This window comes from Pseudopipra pipra, chromosome 9 (genome assembly GCF_036250125.1).
Source record: "Pseudopipra pipra isolate bDixPip1 chromosome 9, bDixPip1.hap1, whole genome shotgun sequence".
Taxonomy (NCBI): Eukaryota; Metazoa; Chordata; class Aves; order Passeriformes; family Pipridae; genus Pseudopipra; species Pseudopipra pipra.
In genome coordinates, this window is record NC_087557.1 from 16,868,982 (window position 1) to 16,894,432 (window position 25,451).

General features: G+C 43.5%; 1 protein-coding gene across 2 annotated transcripts in view; it reads left to right on the forward strand.

Annotated features, from left to right (window-relative positions):
* DDAH1 (dimethylarginine dimethylaminohydrolase 1) overlaps positions 1–25,451 on the forward strand; it is a 93,212-nt gene that overhangs the window by 18,174 nt on the left and 49,587 nt on the right. Inside the window, exon 1 of one of the 2 annotated variants that reach the window (XM_064664823.1) lies at positions 16,451–16,804. The exons of the other annotated variant lie outside the window; for it this stretch is intronic. Within the exon in view, the coding sequence (XP_064520893.1) occupies positions 16,499–16,804 (306 nt within the window). The 5' untranslated portion in view covers positions 16,451–16,498. Of the gene's footprint in view, positions 1–16,450; positions 16,805–25,451 lie in introns of those variants that run through there. 2 annotated transcript variants of the gene reach the window in all.

A 25,451-nucleotide genomic window follows, 5' to 3' on the forward strand; every position in this document is an offset into this window, starting at 1 on the left:
AGCTGAGAGGAGCATGAACTCTCCTGCATCCCAGTACACCTCTGGTGCCTGGGTTGCAGGGCTGTGGGAACTGCTGGCATCTGACACCTATCTACAACTCCCTGGTGTGTTTCTGCTTCCAGATGAATATTTTTAATTAATCCTAGATTTTTGGAAACTGTAGTATAAAGTTTGATTTCTGTTCAGCAGCCTTCTTTGTGACCCTCTTCCCTGCTCTGATGAGTGTGAAAGCCAATTGGGGATCCCCCACAGTGGATGCATGAGGCAGCAGGAGGGCTCTGGACCTGGGGGCTGGCAGCAGGGGCAGCCATCTCACACCGGCAGCCAGCACACACCTCTGCCAGGAGAGCAGGGAAATGAAGGAGCTGTGTGCCCTGGCACAGCACATGTTAGAAATGAATGGCACTGAGGGAAAATTCACTGGGAAAGGTGTTTGCACAAAACACCTAGAAGCCTTTCACGCATTTTTTGAGGTACGGACAGGAAGGTATTGGGGAAAAAACTGTGGGTTGGAAATGTATTTCCAACTATTTTTAAAGTAAACAAATTCCTTTTGAAGTTACGGGTTTGTTGCATAAATTGTGCATTTGACAGAATAAGTGGCGGGATGTTATGGTAATTACTAATGTCCCTTGAATATTTGGTTAACCACTATATATAATCCCCCATGCAGTAGCCTTTCCAGGGAGAATTTAGATCTATCCGTTGGGCAGGATTAACTGTTACTCTCTTGTTTCAGCAGCTTTTCAACTACTTTATTCCAGCACAAGGAGTTTTCCATTTTGGGAGTAAAAAGGTGTCCTTTTGACATCTGATTTTTAAAAATGAGTTCTATCCTGTACCTGTGTGTGCTGAACTGTGGGGTGACTGCCAGGATACCAGGTGGGAGGGGTAGGAAAGCTGTCCCAGATAAAGACCCTGGCTCTATTGCAGAAATGGATTTCACTTCTTTCCTTGCTAGATACAGACACACAGAAAATGTGTTACTGTGATGCTGAACTCTGCTTTTCAGGTCGTATTCTTGCAGAGATAGAAACGCTTGAGAAGATACCCATTCCTAACCTACTTCTCCTAATGGCATCCAAAACATACCCACACTGTCTCCACAGTTCTTCTTCTTCCTGTTGTTTTATCCTCATCTTCCTTCTCATTTTTTCCTAGGAAAGACTCCCTTGGTTCAGCACTGGGATATGTAGGCTCAAGGCAGAAAAAGGTGATCTGCCCTTCCTAAGCTCAGTTTTTCCCTATGAGGAATGACATATCCTTGGACTATCACCTAGCTTTGCAAATTTAAAATATTGCCTGAAGATACAAGCATATGCACTTGGGTTATTGCCTAAATCAGAATTTTTCTTCAGTGTATTAAAATACAGAGACAGACATATGCTTTCAGAGGAGTTTCTAGTCTAAGTCAGATTGCCTAGGGTGGGTCTCTAAATGGTATTGGTACCTCTCTGCTTAGCTTTACAGCATGCTTTTATACATTTTATTTGTATACAGTTGTTGCTATCCATTTTCAGCTCGTCTGCTGCCTGGTTGGAAAACCCATGTTGGTCTTCATTACTGTGGCAATACGTGTCTCACAGTAGCCCAAATATTTTAAAATGTGCCTAATTTCTTGTTTCGTTTTCCATCTTAATATGCTTTCTTGAAGGCTCTGGTGTTGGCTTTTGAAGTTGGTCCAAGAGTGGTCTAAGAGTTTTAAGTTGGTCCAACTGAAATGATACATAATGTTAAGGACACTCTGCCCAATAAACTGAGCATAGGAATAGTGTCACTCCTAATCAGCAAGAGTAAACATTTATCAAACACTGAAAACAAATATTGCCAAATCAATTTATTTGCATACTATTTGGAAATAGAAACAGCCTCCCCTTTGGTAAATTGGCAGTGCCCAGAAATTCAGGGAAATTCTCTTACTGGAGATAGCACAAGTTTCCTGGCCAGAGAGCTTAATGCTGCAAATTTAAGCAAGACCAAGAGCTGAGTGTTTCTGACAGAAGTGGGCAAGAAGAGCCACAGGCAGCGGTTTTGGGGTCTAGGCACTGATTTTGGATGGGGACCATGGTGGCACCTGTTTGATCAGGGCAGCTGAGGGAAGTGTTTGGTTCCTTCTCAGCCTTCCCACATGTTCATGAACCTGTCCCATTCCCCCAGCTTCCTCTTTTGGAACCCCAGTGCACAAACACCCAAGAAAAAAATCATATTGCAATGTGACAAAACTTCTTAAGAAGCTAAGGCAAATAATCAGGAATTACTGTGTTTGCACTGTGAGCAGGCTAGTGAGAGGGAGTTTGAGGAGGGATTTAAAAGACAAGATGTAATAAGCTGAGCAGAATTAGCAAAACATTTTCTTATGGAGAGGTTGTGCAGAAGAAAGAGAAGAGAACATCAGTCTAGGTGAGCTGGAAGGAGCACCAGGGATGTGTGTATCAGAGGTGGTATTAGAGTCTGATGAGGCCAGGGCTGGATTTTCAAAGGAGAAACAAGAAGTAGATCTGAAGATGGTAAAAGCATTTAAACTGAGGCCAGAAAGACCTAGGGCAGCTCCCACTGGAAAGAAATATCAGAGCCTAGACGCATTCTGGGAGGACAAAAAGGGTAAGGAAATAGAGAAGTGGAAAGTTACCCAACTAGGATAGCTTGAATTGAAGGGAGGTAGTGAGACCACTGGCATGAATGGGGCAGGAAGAAGGGGGTTAGGAGGAAAGTGAGGATTCACTCCACTGTACATGAGTGTTTTGTGCAGTTCGGTATCCCCTGCCTGCTCTCATTCCTGCCATCTCATTGGGAAACCCTCCAGGAGAGAGACAGCTCCGTGACAATTGGCACAGTGCAGCACCTCTGCTAGCACTGGCTGGGGAGGGGCAAGGCTGTTAGGGATGTGGACTACCCAGGGGCTGCTGTGGCCACAGTGCAGTGCAAGGGGCTGGCACAACTGCTTCCCACTACTGTTTGCATGAGCTTGGAGCTTTGGTTTCTGTCTGTCATCCTATAGTCTTTCATCAACTCCAATTCCAGTAATAAATTTTAAAATATATTATGGCTCTTGTGCAAAAATAACTCCATGCTACTCTTTCTATATATTTCTAACTTATTTTCATAAAAATAGAAGGTTTACAGAGAGTGCTGGAGTTCAGGCACATGTGTAAGGGAATTGGTCTCAGCTAAACAGCTGTGAAGGTGCTACATCATTTAGAACAGACATCTGTGCTATTTAATAGGAGACAATCCTATGCACACCCAGACACCATGCTTACAGCACTTACTCAGAGTATGCTGGATGCTCAAACATTATGGTTACTCAACAGAAAATAATGAGACAATTTCTAAGCCAGTCTTGATTCTGGGTTGAGTGAAGGAAGCTCATTTGCGTTTAAATACCCTTAAGCCCCTGAAACAGCTTGAATTTTTCATTATGTTTGGAAAATAGATTGTGTCTCAAATGTTATTCTCTTATTTGCAACTGGCCCTTGTCCTTTCTCTGCAAGTCTTCTCATCTATGAGCTGGGCCTGTCACTTCTTTCCTATGCTGGCCACCCATTACAAAAGTCTACATATTCTCAAATTCAGCTGTGTCAGGCATTTCTGTAAACTTCTAGCCAAGCTATGGTATGTGAGGAACATCACAGATTTTCCTACACCATTCCAAGACCACCTTGGCTCAGTCGCTTTTTCTTGTTTTGGTACTGCTTGTTGTAGACTGCAGGGCAACAGTTTATGGGTGGTGTTTATCCTGGTGGGTCCTTTGTAATACCTTACTTAAAACTGATGTTTGGGTTTGCCAGGATGATTCTGTGTTAACAGTTTTTTATTATGAAAAGCATAGCTGACCTTTAAAGTCCAAAGGCTGTATTTATGAATGACTCAGCCTGCTCTCAGTGTGGCTGAAGATTACAGAATGCAAACAAAAGCCAAAGCATACTTCTTCTGTGTAACTTTTTGAGAAAGCAGTATTTGCCTCTGGCATTCACCAAGGGAGCTTTCCCTTTGTGTACGAGAGGAAAATTGGGCAGGCTACAATAAAAGGCATTGTTGGTCCCAGCATGCAAAGAATGATCATCCAAGAACTGAAATAATAGAAAAGTGTTGGAAGGGAATTTAGTTCAGAAACATGTCAAGATAGCTTCAGGCTTATTCAAGTTTTGATTCGAGCTTCTCATTCTTCTTAAATTCTTTCCAGGCCAAAATGGATTAAATACTTGCTAATCTTCAATCATCCAGCATTTCCCTGGGATCAGTTTTTGAGGATAGCATTGCCATGCCGACATTTCAACCTCTGGTTCCTTAATGACAGTGAACCCCAGGGAATCTCAAAGTATGTACTCTTGCACTATGATTAGGGTCTCTCTCCTCAAATTCCATTGTTGAGTCTCTGCAGGAAGGGCCTTCTGGCACTGTGTCCTGGAGAGGATCCATCATGATAGTCAGCAAGTATGATCAGTATTGCACCCAACATGTTCATAACAGGTTATAAGCTATTGTTTTTTGTGGAATTGGTTTCCAGACCCAAATATTGCCTGACAGCTCTGCTTACAAATCATTGCAAATAGGAGAAGAAAACTGGTCTTGCTGTGACATATCTAGACAGATACTGCCAACCCTAGACTTTAAAAAAAGAAAAATAAAAAATTAAAAATTGTGGGGTTTGGGACACTAGTCCTACTGGGATATTGTCCAGTTGAACTGACAACAAAACAAAAATAATAGAAATAAAACATTCCTACATAGACATAATTATATTTTTTCCTAAAACTCTTTTTTTTTTTTTAAAGAAATCTCTTAAATAGTTCAGAACATGTCTTTCCCCCCAACACCTTCCTCCTCATCCCTACTGAAAAATCCCTAGGAGCTAATGCCAGGCAAGAAATTGTGGTAGTACTAAATGTAAAAACTATGTAATTTATGTCCTGTGGCCCTATAAAATATATCTACAAACCATGTTCACATCACTGCAAATTCAAAGCACTTTACCAGCGTGAGGGATGGCACATTGCCTATAGTGATAGATGATCCCACACCTAGAACTGACTGGCAGCTTTTATAAAATAGCCAGGCATCCCTTTGGTGCCTGACTGATGAAGGACAGATGGTCTTTTTCTCCTTCAAGGAGGATTCTCATCAGGCTTTATTTGCAATGGTTTATGTGCATATGAATTATTTGTATTAAAAGAGAATTAATATGGCATTTGTTGGTTAACTATAATATATTGAAAAGAAGTAAAATTTTTAACTATTTCTTGCATCAACAATAGTACTGGCTGTTCAATATTTTTTTCTTCCTCTGACAGTGGAGATCATTTTTATTAGCTCTGAGGCACCCTTGTGCTTCTCTGGCCGTATAAATTCATTTATGCCTGCCTTTAAGGCCTCTCTGCCCTTCCAGAGCAGTACACCAGAGGCTGAAGATAAGTGACAACCAAAATGCTATTAAAGGGACCAAAAAAAAGCATAACACAAGCCAATACTTTTTAATGTTAATAATACTCTTTTTAACCTTCTTCCTTAGATGTTCATGTGTAAATTGAAAGGTTATGGATGGCTCAAGGGGACTGATGGATTCCCTCTGACCCTTTCTTTTCTCCGTTGATGTATCCCATAGCTTATTTGTTATTTGGTGAATATAGTTGAACCCTGTTCAGCTAGTCTTAATTAAGATAATCTAACTATTTTTTGCATAAACAAATTGATTTATACAACAGAATGTTGTGGGCATTGTGCTTCTGAGCTGTTGGCTAAGTGGGATGCTATTTTACCTTTGGTTCTTTAGGTTTTTCAAGCCCTTGCTCTTGGATATATAGGTACTAAATGGGTTTTCCCAGTTGAATTCATAATAAAATTAAAATCATGATGATAAAATAGAAGACCTGAGATTTAGTCGCTCTTTTCTTTAGTGTGCTTTGCACAGCTTCAATAATTGCGTTAGATTCAGACCTGATTTATTGAAGACATCTGAAAAAAACCACATATTTTGGTCAAGGGAAATTACGAGGAATTCCTGAAAACTGTTTGTACTGCTCAAACTCAGCTGTCCATTAATTACTTTCCAAAAATGTGCCAGGAAAATTAAAGTGATTATAAAGTTCTATGAGAAATTTTTCCTATATTGTTTCTTACAAGGGAAGTAAAATCTGCTCTTTCTTCATAGCATCCCAACCTGCCTCAGTTCACAAAGGATGGATGGACACTGTAATTACAAAATAGATAAAAGATAGGACTTCATTTCCAAGACAATCAGACAAGTCTATTAGAATGAAATTGGTCTTCACTCCATTTTGAAGGTTCTCAGCTAATGCTGTGCCTGCCTGGAAAGCCAGTCACCTGCTCATGCAGGTGAGCATCCCCAGGCAGCACAGGGGATGTTGTGCGTGCACAATCCCACACACAGTTAGGTGGCACTGCACCTTGGCCACAGCCTGTCCTGCTGCTCACTGTCTATGCATGCTGCTCCAGACATGGCCAGCAATGCCAACATCGATCCTGTGCGTCCAGGCTGATGGCTAGAGAGGATGTGGGGAAGTTCAATGTGAATAAAAGAAACAAGTGGCCAATTAATGAGTAGTCAGGAGGGCAGTGATGAATGGAAACTGCCCTGGGCGAGGGAGGGTGGGTTGAAATATTCAATGGGAGGTGAAAAACTCTGAAAATGGGGTGAAAAAGTGAAAACGCTGCCAGGAAGGGCCTTGTGAAAATCCCTGTTCAGCGAAGGGGCTAGTGGCCATCGTGGAGCATCTGTGGGGCTTTGGGAGGATCACTCACTGGTGGAGCCAGGTGCAACCAAGGATTCGTTTGGGCTTTTTTTGATAAAAAATACATCAGTGCTAGCAACAGCAGGAGGCCTAACTGTAATGAACTTAATGAATGTGGCACAAGGGTTGTTTCAGGTAGAAGGAGAAATGTGGGATTTCTTGTGTGTGTAATTAGGACACTTGGCAGCTGGGTAAGCTTTAATTGCCATCCAAAGCTCCCGATCTTGCCAAAGAATGAAGAGAGTGAAGAAAGCTATTGATTTCCATCTGGACAAACAATTTACTTTTTAGTGCTCATCAGCCTGATGTGTATCTTCATTCCCTGTCACTGCTGTGTGCAAGCTAAAGCTTCTTTCATCGGCAGATTTTAGATGGGGTTTCAGCTGAATATGTGGTTAGAATTGCAAGGCGCTAATGGTAAAAACCTTCCCACTTACCACCCTGTCAGTGCACAATATGCTGTTAGTTTTGAAAAATCTCCACATATCTAGGTCCTTATATAAAGTATCTCTTTGCTGTAATGTCCAGTTGCCTCCCAAAAATCAAATGGGCACAGAAGGAGCCTTCTCCTCTCTCTGCTCAACAGGAGCAAGTTAATGTTGATTTTTTTATGATGCACGTTTGTTTATAAATGTGGTGTTACTGAGCAGAGGATTAGATCAAAGAAGTGGATTTTGCATTTCACTTTGAAGACACAGATGTCCATAGTCAACATGATCTCTTCTGGGGATGGCTTCCAGATTTCATGGGCTAAATGCCACATTTTCGCCCTGTCCTTGACAGTTTCATTGTTCCAGGGGCACATACCCGATGCAGGTCATGATCAGAGATACAAAGAGAAAACTCATATGAAAAACTCAAAGAAAACTCAAATTCAAAAAATCAGATACAAAAAATCAAATTCAAATAGGTCCTCTTGGAATGAGTGATTTATTTCACATTGACTTTAGTAACTAATCCCATTAAAGTAGCCTGTAGTAGAAAGAAAACCTTATATGTTTACAAAAGACTAGTAATAAAAATGGCGAGTTTTAGACTCATACTTGACAAATTTAAAATAGGAAAATAATGCACTTTCTATTGGTTGGTTGGTTAGATTTTGAATTACGTCTTGCGTGTTTAAGTATTTTAAAATCATCTTACTGCTGTGCTACTTTTGTGTGTGTGTGTACATCTCCCTTTCTAATCACGAGTTGAAAATATACACAGTAAAAGTCATCTGGTACCTCAGACAGCTGTTAAAATACAACAGTTATTGATATATTCCCTTTGTTATTCAGAGTTGGATTATAGTCTCATATTATACACAGAGCAGTTCTACTGTTTGTTACAAAATGCTTCCCACATGACACTATCTTGTCATCTTCACTGTTTCTTGAGAGATTTTGAGAAATGACTCATGGCGTGGTATGCCTTACTTAGGATACTTCAGATGATGCTTTTTCCAAGGTGCTTCCCCAAGCCTTTGGCTTTCAGGTCTTGAAAGAAGAGTACTAGAAGTTTTATCGTATTTGTAACTGAAAGGAATAAGTAAGTATATAGTTCCATTCCCGCTGTTAACACATCTGTTAAAGTGAGCAGATAATTATACTTCAGATCTATCTGTCCATCCTCTAAAATTATGAACATAATAATTAAATAATTATATTTTATCTAGATGCACAATAAAATTTCTTCCATCCCCACTTACTGTTCTTATTACCATATGGTATTTCTTCTCTGATCCTGAATGGAATAAGAATGTGAGCACTTTGAGGCACTAGTCTGTATGTATTTATAGCAGTAAGGAGTAGAACTGCCAAAACACATGAAATTTTCTGTTACAGCTTTCAGAGAAATCAATGAGAACTCTCTGCTTTCAGTGCTGAATTTGTCTTTGCAGTTATATTGTAAAAGGCATAACCAGTCTTGTTCATCTGATTTCACAAACACATTTCAAACAGAACTGAATTTATGTGGTCAGCAGTTACTGGCAGACATGTTCCCTATGTGAACTGACTTCTAGCAGTTTACTAAGGCAATATTCATTCCTTTCCAATAATGTGATTGGCAGTGTTTGTACGTCTACCTAAAATTAAAGCAGCTGGATTTCCACAAAATATAAATGTAGAATAATGTACAAAAAATATCAAATGTAGAATAATGTACAAAAAATATCAAATGTAGAAAGATAGACATTTTAAAATATGAAGAGATCAGACAGAAGTGGCTCAGTGCAGAACACCTGCAGCATATAGCAAATAGTAATTTACAGGTCATCACAAAACCTCAGGATTTTAAGGGGAAAAAGACTTGTAGCCATCAATTTCAAGATAACACAGGAAGAAGTGATTGAGATCTTTTACTGGTGTAATTAGGCATAGGTTTCTGGAGCTGAATACAGGCATGTGATTTCCATGGAACTATGTGGGAGGAGCTGATTTTGGGTAGAATTCCTCCTAACCAAGTGAAAGGATAGAAGGGTTTGCATTATGTATAGAAGGTTGCAGTTGTTTTTAACAGCAGTAAGTCAGTTTGATCTACCTTTATGCTCTTTGTGGTTTGAATATGCTCTGGCAGAAATCTTCATTTTGAGTTGTGCCGATTGGTTGGAGAATTCATATGGACGCTGTGAAACCTGAGCACTAGGCTAACAGCAACTTCATGAAGATCAACAGGGAGAACTGCAGAGATTTGCAAATGGGTGGATCTGTACAAAATAGGAACCAATGACCAGGAGCCATGCTGCAAAGGATCTGAGGGTTACTGTGGGCCCCAGGCTCATAGCCTGAAAATATGCAAATTGTATATTGGGCTGCACTAGGAGGATCATGGCCAGTAAACTGAGAGAAATTAGTACCCACTTCTACTTGATACTGGTGAGGCCATATCTGGAATACTACGTCCAGTCTCTGGCTGCCCCCTGAAGAGACAGACTGAGAAACAGGAGATTGTTCTGTAAAAGACCACCAAGATAATTAGGGGCCTGAAACATGTGGCGTGGAAAGAGATTTAGGGAGCTAGACTTGTTTGGTTTGGAAATGAGAAGGCTAAAAAAGGAACTAATAGCAACTTTTGGGTACTTGAAAGACAGTTAAAAATTAAATGGAGACAAATTCTTCTCAATAGATTCAGATGATAAATCAAGCAGAAGTTATGCCTTGAGAGGTTCAGATTAGACATCACAAAAAAAGCTTTTGCACTACAAGGCTGCGTGATTCTAACACGAAATACACAGAGATAGGCTCTGATCTTACTGATGTTTGGAAAACAGACTTTAAAGACCCATAGATGCTTTAGCTCAGCATCCCCTCATAATTCAGTGTTAGGTGGTATCAAGGGTGCCTGCTGGTTTATCAGCTGAAGGCAGTGCCCTCTCTGCTGCCTCTGGTCTCTGTCAGTGGTGGCACTACTTGTCAGGGAAATTGTGAGGAGTAGGAGTTCTGCCCCTTTCTGAACTGCACCTCAGCTGCTCCATTCCTCCATTCTTTTTCATCTGGTGAGTCTGAGGTATCCAGAAATCTATTGGTTAAAGTGCTAGGAACCAGCAGAAGTTCAAACAAAACAAGCTGATCACTGATCACCCTTTGCCTCCTCAAGCTTTCCAACCAGCATCACTCCTGTCACTCCCTGTGTACTATCTGCTTCCTGTGGAAGCAGCTAAGCATTGTGCCCCTATGGCAGGGGGCAAACAGCTGTTAAACATTTCCTTTTGAAGAAGAAAAGGTAATTTCATGCCTACACTGTCATGAATTACAGCAAGAGTTATTGCCACCAGCCTGGATACATTAATACTGTAGCTGATTTCTGTATCTTTCATTGTTTTACAGCTTCTTAACTCTGACACTCAGGACAGCATATTAATAAGCTCGGTAAAAAAGTCTTTCACTTTCTTAACTTGATTTGTGATGTATTAATCTGTTTGTGTGTCTCTGGCATTAATCTCAGTGCCAAGGAACCTGGCTTGCCCATTGCAGGCACAAAAAGGAAACCACAAAGTTGTTGACTCTTTTGCATACATACACATATATAAATGTATACATATATATACACATACATACATATTCTCTTTCATGTGGATATAAAAGCTAATTCCACTTTAACAAGTTTCATGTAAATATACAGTTTCATAGTTGCATTTGCAAGTCATTGAAAAAGTTAATAACAAAAATGCACCAAGCTTGTATAAATCAAGGCAAAAGATGCCTAAGTGATAAGAAAGGCTGGGAATTAATTCTCAGGCAGCTGGCTCCTGAAAGGAATGGGAAATGCAAACCACAAAGAGCAAGAAATTCTTCAGCCAAATGTCACTGCATCTTACTGCTGAGCTTGCGAGGGCTTTTCAGGCAATGAAAGGGAAGGACAGCCTGCCACACCTGCAGGGTGCTGCCAGCTGGTCAGATGGCTCCATAGAAAAGGGAAATGGAGACTTAGGATAAACATGAAAAGGCAACTCAAGTTACATTGCAAAGGGCTTGGGCCCTTTCAAAAATATTAACCTGCATCAATCAGCATTTTTAAGCTTTTGCTTTTTTAGGCAGTCAAGACATAGCTTGATGGAAGATATGAGGGGGAGGAAAGAATATGCATTTTTCCTCTTGTATCAGTGCAGCCCAGTTTAGCAGCCATGATTTACCAAAGACTTTATCCCATCCTTCTCTCAGGCAGCCTTTTTGTGCTGCCCATGGAGGGCACCAGTAGCACCTCATAGCAAGCTGGTTTTGGATTCATGAGACGCACTGAACAGTAGCTGTGAAAGTGTGAATGGCATGACCCATCCTCCCTTATACTGCTAGAGCTGATGCTTTCTTGCCAAGCTTATAGAACAGCATACTTTATTAAAAATGCTGTCTGATAGCAGAAATAGTCTTATTGTTGCAGTCACCCATTTGCAAGGCACTTATCTGAGCTCTGTCTCCTCTTTCTTTCTCAGCTGAAGTAGCACTTCTAGCATATTTCTGGGAAGTCTGTCCATCAGGGACAAAAATGGTGTATTTCTATTCTTTTCTGTAAGAGAGATGTCAACTATTGTAATTCATAATAGATTTTCCCTGGCAACTAATCTCATTTTTTTATCATAGTCATCTGAACCTGTGGTACCTGACCCATTCTCTTTTAAAAATTCAACAAGTGACTTTTCCCCTGCAGAGAAAGAAGGGTAAAAATGGATGTAAGGCATGATAAAGGTGAGGAGGTAGGAGCACAGAAGGTAAACCATCAGAATCCTGCAGCTCTCTCCTCAGGGATCTGTTTGCCCAGCCAAGTGAATCCAGAAGTTGATCCTGGTTGTACTGGTGCAATCTATTGTAACAAAACACTTGAGAAGACTACAAATGTGAGGAATGCCCTGTGCCTCTGCGTGTTGTCCAGCTCCTCTGTGTCATGGCAACAATGCTGCCAAAACTGACTTTTAAAGAATCACCCTTCGACAGCTTTGTCTCCCAACAAATGTGTAGCTGTCATTTCACAGGAATTCCTCCTTCTCTGCAGGATGCAAAATGCCAGCTGAGGAAATGCCCAGATCATTATCCCACAGCAGACAAAACAAATATTGTGTTTCCCCTGGACCAGCTATACATAGAATTAATTGGACCCTGTTAAGACTGAGATAGCTCAGGTTCAACTCAGGCAAGAGAAAATGCTGTTCCCCAAAAGTATTTCTCTACAGCCTGGCAGATGCCCTGTTGATTTATGGCATCCAGAAGAAGTTGGTTCTCCTCTTCTAGAAGTGATCTCTTATGTAAAGAATAAACAGTGAACGAAATCTCCTCAGTATTTGGAAAATGTAAAAACACTTGGGAGCTTGTCCATGCAGTGGGGTGAAGTGACATCTTTAGCTCCTCTAAACAAGGAGCCCGAACACTTATTTAGTAAAAACATTGCTTCACTGAATCACTGTGGTTTTTTACTTTACAGTGCAAGAGCAGAAATAGAAAACTTCTGACAACTATCTGGACAAAAACCCCCTTGAGTCACTGTTTGTGTATCTAAAGCATGACTAAAGTAATATTTTTGTCTTCTATGGCTGTGAGTAAGACCTGATCCTGTATGCCTTTTAAGAGAATGACCCATTGATCATAATGGGAGCTTTTCCAGCAGAGTAGTGTTTGTTTCTATTAATAATGGCATTTAGCTGTGCAGTAGTTGCATGGTTTTCTAGCGAGCTGAAGAAATCACTTAAAGGTGTATTCCTTTTCAAAAGTGAAATCAGTGCCTCTCCATCTTTCTTGGATGAATTCCTATTGTCATAGTGGGACATGCTGGTGTCTGAGTGGTTCAGTTACTGTCTTGTCTTGGCTTTTCTCTCTGGAGTTTCAATTAGTATTTCATTAATGGTTTGAGAGATGTCTATAAAGGCTTTAAAGGCAGTGGTGGTGTTCCAGCATCTGCAAGTGATGGGAAATGTTTTCCAACTTTGCAGCCACCCAGCAGGCCTGAGCAATCAGCCTATGTGGTATGTGTTTGTATTCAGCAGTGATCCAAATTCTCCTTTGTCATGGTCACACCAACTGTTCAACTGCAGTGACTGTCTCTGACCTTCAGTCACCCAGTGGTGCATGTAAAGGTTGCTCATTTGCTACTGGGGACATTAGACTCATCATTAAGTAGCTGATTTCACTAACATAATAGTTTTCAGTGTAAAAATAATAATAATTGAACCATGGGACTGGATGGGACCTCTCCTTATCCATGCTCCTTTCTCATCTCTGTCTTTCTGCTCGTAGCAGATATTTCTTCTGGTATGGAGCTTCACATTTTTCCCAGGAAATCTTTTTCTCTTCCTTTTATTGTTAGAAAGTTTTCTGTACTTTTCCTTGATATATCTGGGTATCGTGATATACCTAGTGTTTAAATGTTGCCTGCCTTCTACCTTGTGGAAATTACTCCCTTCATCCTTGTGGCAGTTTTTTACATAGCTGCAGATTGCTCTTAAGATGAGGCTGTGGAAAAAAAAATAAAAATATTATCGATATGCTGCTATTTATTTTGTCAAATTGATAAAATTTCACTCTGTGTATCAATACTTTTCCGTCATAACTTTAAAACCACGTCTCCTGTTTCAATATCTATTCCTTTTTCTTGAAAGCAAACACGCTGTTCACATATGCACCCTAAAATACATTTTGCAAAGCAATTTTCTTCTGTCACTCCCAACAGATGACCCTGTGCGGTGTCAGTCACAAAACACCTGGGTTTGCATCCTTTTCTGCATGAAGCATGTTCTTCATTCTAAAAACAGTTTTTGCGATACTGCTTAAGCGGTCTGCAGTCCGTATTTTATTACAAGCATAGTTTTCATTGTTCTGCATGAATTCCATAGTGTGGCATGGCTTTTTTCTTTGCTGGGGGGCAGCTTTGCTCTTTTACACTAGTCTCTTCAGCAGGACATAATTACAGGAAAATACTGGATATTGAGCAAGGTAAACTATATTTAATGTTGATGCCTGTATCTGACCCATTTTGTATTACTGCATATGATGAATTTTAACATCACTCACATAAGGGTATGTGAACACATTCTATTTTGTAATGTTAATTTGTGAGTAAACTGATATTTTGATAATCTTATTATAAATATGTACAATTTTGCTCGGGGTGCATCTGTTCCTAGATTGTTAATGATGCATTTCTGTTCACCGTAAATAATAGAACAATACTCAGAATCAGCAAACAGATCTTAATTGGTATTTAAACTGCACTGGTTTATGCATTTATGGGAATACAGATGACTCTTTTTATTGTAGTCATTAGTTCTGAGACCTTGTCAAAACAGCTAACGATGTGTATTTCCAAAACACGTTGTGCTTGTAGCGTACCACTGCCTCATAGCACTGCACATCATAAAGAGCTAGTCCTTCCTCCAGCCTTGTCTCCCATAAAGGTATTGGGAAGCTGTCAGAAGTGATACCTGACCAGCACCCAGGGAGCAGCCATGTCCATCTCAGCTCAGCTTGGTGACAATGCCTCTGGGGAAAGCCTCACTGTCCTCGTATATCATGTGCAGATGAGATGACTGTGTAGCATCACCTCATGTCCTGTAATTTCAGTGAGATCTAAAAATTGTCATCGCTTACAAATTCATAAGGTGATTGTGGATGTCAAAAAAATCTGTATTGACTATAACTTTCCAACTCAATGGCTGCAAGAAAACTGTTTTCAATTCCTTTTCTGATAGGAACCCTGGCAAGTTTTTAAATTATTGGATAGTAGCACTTCATCTTCTGGCTAAAAGTCACGCTAACAAAAAGAAAACCAAAGTGTGCCAAGGGCCATATCCCAAATATGTAATAATTACAAGTAGGCTTTAAAGATGGGGGAAGGATTATACATTATACCAGAGACCACTTGTAGCAGTTTTTCAAGAATTTGAAATGGTAGCAACTCAATTACCTGTCCATTTGTTTAGGGAGAGTAATATTTGCACATTTTTCAGTGAATGACAGTTATTCAAATAATTACGCCTATGCACATTAAGTAAAGGCAGCCTTTACAGGATATTTGGAGAACGTGTGGAAAACGCAGATGAAAATCTAGTCATCTGCCATTTTAGAAATACACTTTGGTATTTTCTTCATGCTATTCATTCACCATATTCCCAAATGCTGAATATCTGCAGATATCTGTGACAGTATGGCCAAGGCAGTTTTGTCTGGGCATTGAAGGGGGACACAGAGCTGCCTGCTAGTGGAGTCCCCTCCATGACCAGAGGGACATTTGAGAAAGCCTTGCCAGTAAAAGAGCTGGAGGGAAAATTTGTATTCCTCCTCTCTTCCTGTCTGCTCTACTGAGGACAGACTTTGGAGGTACCTGGGAAGTTTGGGAGCAGGAGCAGCACAGCTGAGGGCTGGTGCTGTGGATGTTGCCAGTGGCGCAAGGTCTGGCCCAAAGCCTCATTCACCTGCTGCCAGAGGTGTGCTCTGGAAAGGTCTGGTCCTCCTCCGGGATAGTCTGCAGTCAGGGTAAAACCTTGGAAAAATGAAACCAGAGGAAGTAAGGGTTTGTTTTAGAGGAAAGTGTGGAAAATGCTCATGGTTTCAGTTCCTGAGGCAGAGGTGGAGCAGAACACTGGTGTCCCTCCTACCCCACAGAGGTGGAAACCTTGACAGTGTAAAGGAGTGGGAGAAGATGGACACGCTCCGCCGGTGAGGGGCCCCATAGAAAGCTATGGTGACAGATTAGGATGGGCTTATTTCCTTTGGATTTGTATTTGCAACTGCCGTTGTCATAGGATAATCTTCCTTTAGCCACCCGGATGAAACACCTGGCCTCTGGCTCTGCCAAAAGGAAGGGGCAGGCGGCGGCAAAGGGCTCGCAGGTAGCCAGGCCAGCGCATCCTCGAGCAGGAGGGTCAGCAACCTTCCCGGTGCCCACGTCAGCTGGGATGGATGTAGGAACGTCGCGGGACGCCGGCGCTTGAGCGCTGTCAGCGCAGCTGTGCCTTTGCACAGACCTACCGAAACCACGAGGTGACACGCCGCTGCCCGGGCCGTGCCACGGAGCCGGCCCCGCACGGCGCTCCGAGCCCGGGAGGGGCGGGCGCGGCCCCGCCCGCACAGGTACCGCGGGGGGCGGCCAATGGCGCGGCCCGGCCGCCGCCGCCAGCCAATGGGGGCGCGCGCGGCGGCGGCCCCATGGAAATGTGCCTGGTGGGGAGCCAATGGGGCGCGGCCGGGCCGCGGGCGGCGCTTCCCCCGCTGCCAGGGCCGGCGGCGCCCGGGCCGCCCGAACCGCTCCCCGCGCCCGAACCGCCGCCGCTCCCGCCGCGCAGCATGGCCGGGCTGGGCGGCGGCCCCGCCGCCTTCGGCCGCTGCACGCACGCCGTGGTGCGGGCGCTGCCCGAGTCGCTGTGTCGGCAAGCGCTGCGCAGGTCGGCGGGGCCCGAGGTGGACTTCGCTCGCGCGGAGCGGGAGCACCAGCTGTACGTGGGTGTGCTGCGGGGCAAGCTGGGGCTGCAGGTGCTGGAGCTGCCGGCCGACGAGAGCCTCCCCGACTGCGTCTTCGTGGAGGATGTGGCCGTGGTCTGCGAGGAGACGGCGCTCCTGACCCGCCCGGGCGCGCCCAGCCGCAGGAAGGAGGTGCGATGCGGTGTGGTGCGGAGCGGTGCGGGGCGGTGCGGGGGGGGGGAGCGATGTCCGCTGCCGCGCAGGTGGGCTCGGGGTGACCGCGCCGTCGGGCGTGTCCCCGGGCCCGCCCCGAGCCCCGGCGGGAGCGGCGGGAGGCAGCGGTGCGGGCGGCGGGGATCGCGCACGGAGCAGCAGCGCTGCTCGGCGGGACCGGCCGCGGGCAGCGGCTCCAGCCCCGCATCCCGCTGCCGCCAGCCGAGACCCGTGCGGCGGAGCCCGGCGGCTCTGGGGCTACCGGTGAGCAGTGTGCTGCTTCTGAAGACAAGTGGACAGTGTAAACTATGACTCATCCTTTCTGGGGCGTACGGGCTCCTCTCCCTGCCAGCTTGCCCGGCCCGGTCCGGCGGGATGGGTCGTCAGCCGATTGAACGGGTTTCTGTCTGCGGTGCAGCAATGCTCCATGCAGACCCCATTTTCGTTACATGTTCAACCTGAGCTCAGCCCCAGGCAGTGCATCACTGGTATCTGTGGTAGTTGTACCCACTGGCCTGTGTGCAAGAGCTGGCATGTGTTTTGGTGTACTCGGTGTTAGCCTGAATGCCCTTGAACCTGATCTCACTTTCCCTGTGCAGCCACTGCAGGCCCTGTGGGCTGGAGGAGTGTGGATGTACGGGGGATGCAGGCCGACTCATTGGAGAGAGGTGTGAAGGATGCACACCCACGGGAGCTTTACTTTAGATACTCTTAATACTTTTTTTACATGTTCAGCCCATTCATAAACTAGTTCATCAGGCAGTGAAGTACCACCCAGTTATCTCCTCAATGAGCTCCCTGTTTGAAGCTGCAAAACGAGTACAGTGACAACCTGCCTTCCTGTGAGAATGTTTTGACATAACTCATCTTGTCTGTTTTGGTTCCTATCCTTGGTACCATAGTGCATCCTGTGGTCCACAGGCACGTGCTGTTGTGCCTGTGGGACAGGCCAGTAGCTCTAGTATAGGAGTAACTCCTCTTGGCCATTGAGTGCAATGGATGAGATGCTCCACTTGGGTGGGGGTTTTTTATATAGTGCCTTTCTTTTATAAATTACAAAGTTTACTTGAATTTTCCCAACAGTGTAACAGTCTGAGATACTGCACACATCTTGTACACATACATTCCTTGGGGGTATCCATATGTATTTACTCTTTGTAACACGTCTGACAGCATCAGAGTACAGTGTTTGCCACGTGGTACTCTAAAAAGCAGCTGTTTCTTAGCCAGAGTCCCAGTGAGTTTTCACTGGTATGTACTTATGTGACTCCTGCTGCCATTTGTACAATTTCTCCTTTAGGAGAACAGGCTTACTTCTTTCCTGGTGACTTGTCCAGGCAGAGTCATGAAACAAGAGGAGAGACAGAGCTCTAAAGCGTAATTTAAACCTTATTAGTGTTCTTGAATGATGGAACAATCCCTTCCTTGAGTTTTCTGTGAAGTAAAACAGAAAAAATAATTGAACAAATATCCTTTTAAAGCTATAACAATGCATGGCACTGTACTATGCTTGTCTGAACATTTAACTCTTATTTACAACAATTCTTCCTGGGAACATCATTACAGTAGTGCCTCGTGGTAAGGGGGAGAAGATTTCTGCAGGATGATGCCTGCCTGTTCCTGGTTCCTCTCCCCTCCAAGGCATGCCCCCCATTCCCAGCATGGTGACTGTCAGTTGTGTTTAGCTGGTATGTCTGCTTTGTTTGAGTAGTAGTAGTGTGCCATCTTGAAAACAGTGAGATGGTCAAGGCTTTAGAAAGCAGGAGTGTATACATGTCTACTTTGCCCAGAGCTCTGCAAGCTGTGGTGGAGGGCTTGGCATTTGCCTTGGGCATCTTGGCTTTCATAAAGAGCTCCTCAGAAAAAGCTGTTTGCTGCAGCTGCATGAGAGGGTGTTTCCTATTGTAGTCATTCTCTGCTCTTGCTGCCTCCATCACTGGTTCTGGAGGGACCAACCACAGTTGCTCAGGAAGTCCAGGCACCAAGGTATGTGGCCGCTCTGAGCTGATGGAGCCCAGCACCTGCTCCTGACCCTCCTGTTAATCCCAGTGAGTGGCTGTCAGCAGTCTCCCAAAGTATTTTTCTGAGCTTTATATTCAGTCTCTGAATTCCCCATTGAAATAGTTGTTGGAGTATGGTGGCAAGTGATGTTGCTGTAGGGCCTGTCCTACCATCTGCCGTGTTAAATGCCTTAATTAGTGACCTGGAAGAGGTAGTGGCATCTCTATTGAGCTGTCAATGGCCTCAAACTGAGGCAAGGGTGAGAGGTGATACCATTGAGATCTGGGCTGCTGTTCAGAGGGGCCTCGCCAGGCTGAAGGAAGGGGCTGATCCATGGGGACCTCATGGTTGAACAGGGACAAATGCAAAGTCCTGCCCCAGGAAAGGAAGGATCTGACCAAGCCAGCTGAGGTAAACCTGGTGTGAAAATGAACCAAGGCTATTGTAGTGCATTGTCACTCCTACTGGGTGACGAAAAGGGAAAGGGGGTGGATGAAGTCTACGTACAGCACCAGTTTCTGAAAGTGCAATCTCTTATTCTTTTTATGTAATGTAAGTGCAAACCCATGAATACTTTAGCAGTACAGTTGGCGTATGCTTGGCTTAACCCAGTGAAGCCCAACTCCTGAATATGCACTCCTGACCTGAGCCTCCCTGCAAGGCAGGACTCAGCTGGACTTGTCTTACTGATCTCTGAAGTGCTAGGTGGATTTTTGTACAGAGCAGCCAGGAGCAGTGGAGGAAGGAAGGGATGAGGGAAACAGGGTTGTAGGGTACCATTTCTGCAAAGAATTAATAGAGGGAGGACTTGTGTCCAGGAAATCTGCCAAAGAGGCATGTGGTAGGTTGGGCTCTGAAGCCTGATCAGACCAGAGAAAATTGAAGGGCACAGGGGGCTGCCAAGGTGCATCCCCAAGACAACAACCTGGTTGAATACATAGCTGTAACAGTGCTGTTTCACATGCATTGTGCCTTCTGATAAACTGTCTGCCCAATGCATGAACTGAGCAGTACTGTCTTAATCTCCTCTGTTTCATGCTACTGAAAACCCAAAATGCAATATTTAAGAACTGATGCAGCATGTTCTTTCACTGACTAGACTCCTTATTAAGAAGGCTTGCTACTAGTTACGGTAACACTGTATGCAGCAGACAGATTTCTGCAGTAGTTTGTAATAGCATTGATTGAGCTTTCAGACTTTATAGATACTATTGCTTATCCCCCCAGCAACACTGGATTCTTTACTGATTGTCTGTCTGGAACAAAACAAAATAAAATCTGGGGTTATGTCTGTTCTTGCTCCAAGTTATTGTAAGGAGAAAAAAGAATTGAATTAAATTTGGTCATGTTCAGGCAGTACTGGGAAAGAGCCCAGTATTTTTTTAGTAAAGTAGAAAAATTAGTCATGCATTTAATGATTTATTTGCAAGTCAGACTTATTTCAAGGCATTATGTTTCTGTGTTATCAACTTCTGAACTTATTTTAAAATTCATAGTTTCTGGGGAGTTTTGAATTTGGCAGAAAGGTAAAGGCTTTTGAAGTAAGTCAAAGGTAGATTGCCAGTATGGATAAGCTAGTGTTTTGTTTAGCTGTGTGCAGTCACCAGTGCAGTGGATGCTCAAGTTGAGTAACTCCAGTGGAAATGTTATGATCGCTGATCAGATTGTCCGTTCCAGCACCTTTTGTTTCAGCAGTATGTTCTCAATTGTTTATTCCTCTAGAATAAACTCTCAACGTCACCTTCTGAACACAACAGGGGTAGTTGCTGAGAAGAGCCCTCATCAGCACATTGCTCTTGCTGCCTAAGTTGTCTTAATGTGCTTGGGATAGCACAAAACAGCCTTTCCACCATTTCTGTGCTTATGCAGATAAATGGAAACCCAGAAGCTCAGCAAAATGCACCCACAGTGACCTGGCCTCTTCTCAGCTGTCGCACAGGAGAGAATTAGCTGGTGCTGGGAAAACTTTGAGAGCCGCTGCAGAAGAGCTCACTGTGGTTCCTTCCTTGGTTGTTGAGAGGAAACTTCTATCTAAGATTATTGTTATTTCCTACTCCCCCTAGACACACTGCAAACAACTTGTGACTGCATTTGTGTGGTGTAGGAGAGCCAGTCCTTCAGCAGTGAGGACAGGATGAGCAGATAAGTAGTATGTTTGTTAAATCCCATCCTCTCAACAAGAACTGGAAAAACTATTTAATGGCATTTTGAACACCTCTGGGTACCTCTTCCCAAACCTACTTGCTAAGTGGCAGGATTTTGTCCACAGCAGTGCTTCTGCAGAGCTTCCAGCTGTGCTGGGCCAGATAACCTGCTCCTCAGTGCTGAGCAGCCTCAGCTGCTGCCCTCTCTCCCGCCCTGTACAGCTTCTGCAGGGCTGCATAGCTGTATGTGAACCACAGCTTGCACCCTGGGCTGGACTGCTGTCCCAGCTGCAGCTTACTGCTTGCAGGGATGATTCTCAGGGCAGTTGGTGGAGGTTTCTGAAAACAACAGAAGCAAAAACAGTTTAGTAAGCTATTTATGTATTGTATACGCTCAGGTAATACTACATAGCTACTACCAAATGCAAGACACTTTCTCCACTCTCTCTGTAGATATAGATGATCCTGCAGGATAATGATGTCTATTCCAAAGTAATAGAAAAGCTGGGCTCAGGAGAAATGGATTTAAGGCTCTGCTGGCTCTTGAACTTAATTAGGTTATGGGGGTTTATTTTATTTTATAGCACATCCCAGTACCAAAGGACCTGTGTTTGGAATCATAGAATCTTTTAGGTTTGAAAAGACCTTTAAGATTGTAGAGACCAACTGTTAACCCAACACTGCTGAGACCATCACTAAACCCTGTCCCTAAGTGCCACATCTACACATGTTTTAAATACCCCCAGGGATGGTGACTCAACCACTTCCCTGGGCAGCCCAGTGCTTGACAACCCTTTTGATGAAGAAATTTTTTCTAATATCCAATCTGAACCTCCCGTGGTGCAACCTGAGGGCATTTCCCCTTGTTCTATCACCTGGGAGAAGAGATTAATTCCCACTTCACTACAATCTCCTTTCAGGTAATTGTAGAATCCCCTCTGAGCCTCCTCTTCTCCAGGCTGAGCCCCTTCATCTCCCTCAGCTGCTTGTCATAAGACTTTGCTCCAGACCCTTCCCCAGCTCTGTTGCCCTTCTCTAGACACACTCCAGCACCTCAATGTCTTTCTTGTTGTGAGTGGCCCAGAACTGGACACAGGATTCAACATGCAGCCTCACCAGTGCCAAGCACAGAGGGACAATCACTGCCCTGATCCTGCTGGCCAATCTATTTCTGATACAGACCAGGATGCCATTGGCCTTCTTGGCCACCTGGGCATACTGCTGGCTCATGTTTAGCTACTGTCAACCAGCACCCCCAGGTTCTTTTCCACTGGGCTGCTTTTCAGCTGCTCTTCCCCGAGCCTGTTGCACTGCAAGGGGTTTCTGTGACCCAAGTGCAGGACCTGGCACTTGGCCTTATTGAACCTCACGGGCCTTGGCTCACCGATCCAGTCTGTCCAGATCCCTCTGGAGAGCCTTCCTACTCTCAAGCAGATCAGTACTGCCTCCCAAGGGACTCTGTCAACCAGTCCCTTAAACAGGCCAAAGGCTGTCCTCTGGAAGTCCAAGGTGGCAGTTCTGCTGGCACCTCTCATTACTTCTGCAATAATCAAAAATTCTTATTTCATGATTGCTGTGCCCAAGGTGGCCTCCAACCATCAGATCACTCACTAGTCCTTCTCTGTTCACAGACATCATGTCCAGATGGGCCTAATGCATCAGTAACCCTTGCATCTTTGATGCCACATGGATCTCCATCCACTACTTTCATGAGACAGCAAACTGAAGGACCTCACTACCACACCGTCCTTCAGACATTGCTGTGCTCTAGTGAGCCTAGTTTTATCTCTTTTCCTCTTCAAATCTAGTTTAAAGCTCTTTCAATGAGAGAAAGAGCTAACTCCTGTGCAAAGGTCCTTTCCTCACTTTGAGAGATTTGGTTGTCCTTTGAGCCTGTGATTGGCTCGTGTCACTTAGAGGCTTTCTTCAGGATGAAAGAGGTGATGCCCATCATGGGCAGAAAGCAGAATAACTCTCATCAGAATGTGCTTCAGAGTTTTCTTTAATTATTTCATTAGCTTAAATTTTCAGTGGTTTTTGTATTAGCATATAAATTAACTGAAAAGCATGCAGTAGATGAGAAGTTTCTTAAACAGTACTGAAGTTTCTCTTAAACAGTACTGAGAAGTTTAAAATAACAATCCTTTAGACAGAATGAGGTAGACCTTTATTAGGAGCCTGTATAATTATCAGCATACATGAGAAGAGATGTTTTAGCCTCCTAAAGCAGACTATTTCAAAAGTAGTTTGATTTGTTTCTGCAGCTCTGTCCCTTGCATCTACTTCACAGTTTAAGTGAGGCCTTTTGGTTCAGGCAGGTGATCTTCAAGTTCATTTCTGATGTAGCTCTGACCCTTACATTAATAAGGCTGACACTTTGGCTGAATTGGCTTTGCCAAGAATTATATTTTTTCATTTTCAATTTTGCTTCTGTGATCACAGATTTAATGAAAATGTTAGGAAGTAGCTTCTAGTCAGATCAATATATGTGTACTATATTCATTATAATTGCTTTCTATCTATAGAACTGCAAAACAATATTTAAGGACAGTCTAGGAGCAGCTTGGGTTTCATGCTTTTCTAGCAGAAGCCATATTTAGACCTTGTTATTGAATTGTGATGTCAGGATTCTCATGAATATCCCAGTTGCTGACCAGAAGATTGAAAAAGGCCAGAACCCTGTTTTATAATCTCTTGTGAACACTGATTATTATTGTACAAGTCTGATGTCAGCTTGTGTACCTTGTTAATCACTGTTCCTTTGGCTGTGATAAATAGCCCTTGGTGAGCTTACGGTTCAGTGCAAATGCTAAGTGGTTAAAGGTTCCAAATAACCGTAAGCATCTCCTCCGAGTGGAAAGAGTCTTTGCTGCTGCTCTGACTTATACACATGGCTTGGAGCTACCCTGTTCCTTCCCTAAGAAGTTTCTGCACAGACTTCCAAATTGAGCCTAAATAGTTGGAGGTTTTTTGTAACTGCCTTACTTAAAAACATTGCAAAAACTAGTTTACCACAGTCACTGCTGGAATTTTGGTTTTGAGATTCAAGGATGGGTTCAGAGCATCCCCAGTGTAGTCTGCCTAACAGGTTTTTTAAATCCTATGCTCCATACAAGCCTGTAACTCCCTACACACTGCAAAGACAGGGTTGACATATAGATTGCAGGGTTGTCTTGCTCATCATGAGATCTGACAGCATCTTCAGAGAGTGGTGGAGCAGAGCATGCGATGCAGAAGAGCTCCTGGGTGCTCTGCTTCTGCCTGTTGGCTTCCAGAATGCTATGATATGGAGAGCAAAGTCCCCAGTGAGGTTTTCCATGCTGTACCAATGGCACAGTGTGTAGCTGCTCACAGCACTGTGCTAGGACACGCACATGCACAGAAGCTTATATCTTCATTTTAACTCCTCTGCCTCCTGCTTGCTTCCACTTGCAAACTTGCCTCCAGTCCCATCTCTTTACCTGGACCCTGGTAACTAAGGAAAAGATACTTCTGATGTAGAAACAGAAATGTGGCAGAGGCAAGAACCTCTGGTTTGTTACTATTTCTCCCAAAACCACATTGTATCACCAAGGCCAGTTGTGCAGTTAAACTATTGTCTTCAGCTGTTCCACTTGCTGAGGTAACCAGGGCATGCAAGGATGACAAGGATGACCATTCAGCAAGGATGACTGGTCTTAGCAGTGACATTTCCTACTAAAACAAACACATGTGAACTTTAATTTCTACCAATATTACTGGTTATTTTTTGCTTGCTGGGTCTCCAAAGTGATTCTGGAACAGGTGCTCTGCCTCTGCAGCAGGCACTGAGGATGCTGTGGGAAGTGATTGTATAGCAAGTTTTAACTTGCAATACACCATTCATGCTGAATATTTTGAGGGTTTAGCAGCTCAGATTAGTCTGGGAAAGCTGTGAATGCTTGTGTTGTGCAGTTTTCAGAGGATTTTTTTGTCTTTGTCAAAAGTCTTCTGGTAAATAATGCTGGATCAAAAATGTAGACCTGATTATTAAATGCCTGACCTGAAACAAAAGTTACCTGTACAAAACTGTCTTCATTGCCTGTAAGTTACCCTGGTACATACAGACATCTGTGTAGAAGTAATTGCTTATGACAGGCTTGCCAACCAGAAGTTGGTGACTGCGGAGAATGTATTTCTACCAAGAAAGAAATTACTATCAGTAATTACTGATCATTCATTACTTTAAAAAATAAACCACCCTGGGGTTTTTTTGTATTTATTATAGGAGCATATCTCTAATCAAGTGTATGGTGTAAGAGAGCTTCACTCTCGGTACCAGATCTGGACAGTCACAATACTAGGGTGAAGATAAATGATGCACCCACAGCATCAAGTGACATTATCTTTTATTGCTGCCTCTCTTATAGCAGTATTAGAAATTTTCTTTCAGAAAGAAGATAAGTGGAATGTTTTATGGCTGAGATATACCTGAGTTGGGTCTTGCATTCATCCAAGGCCAG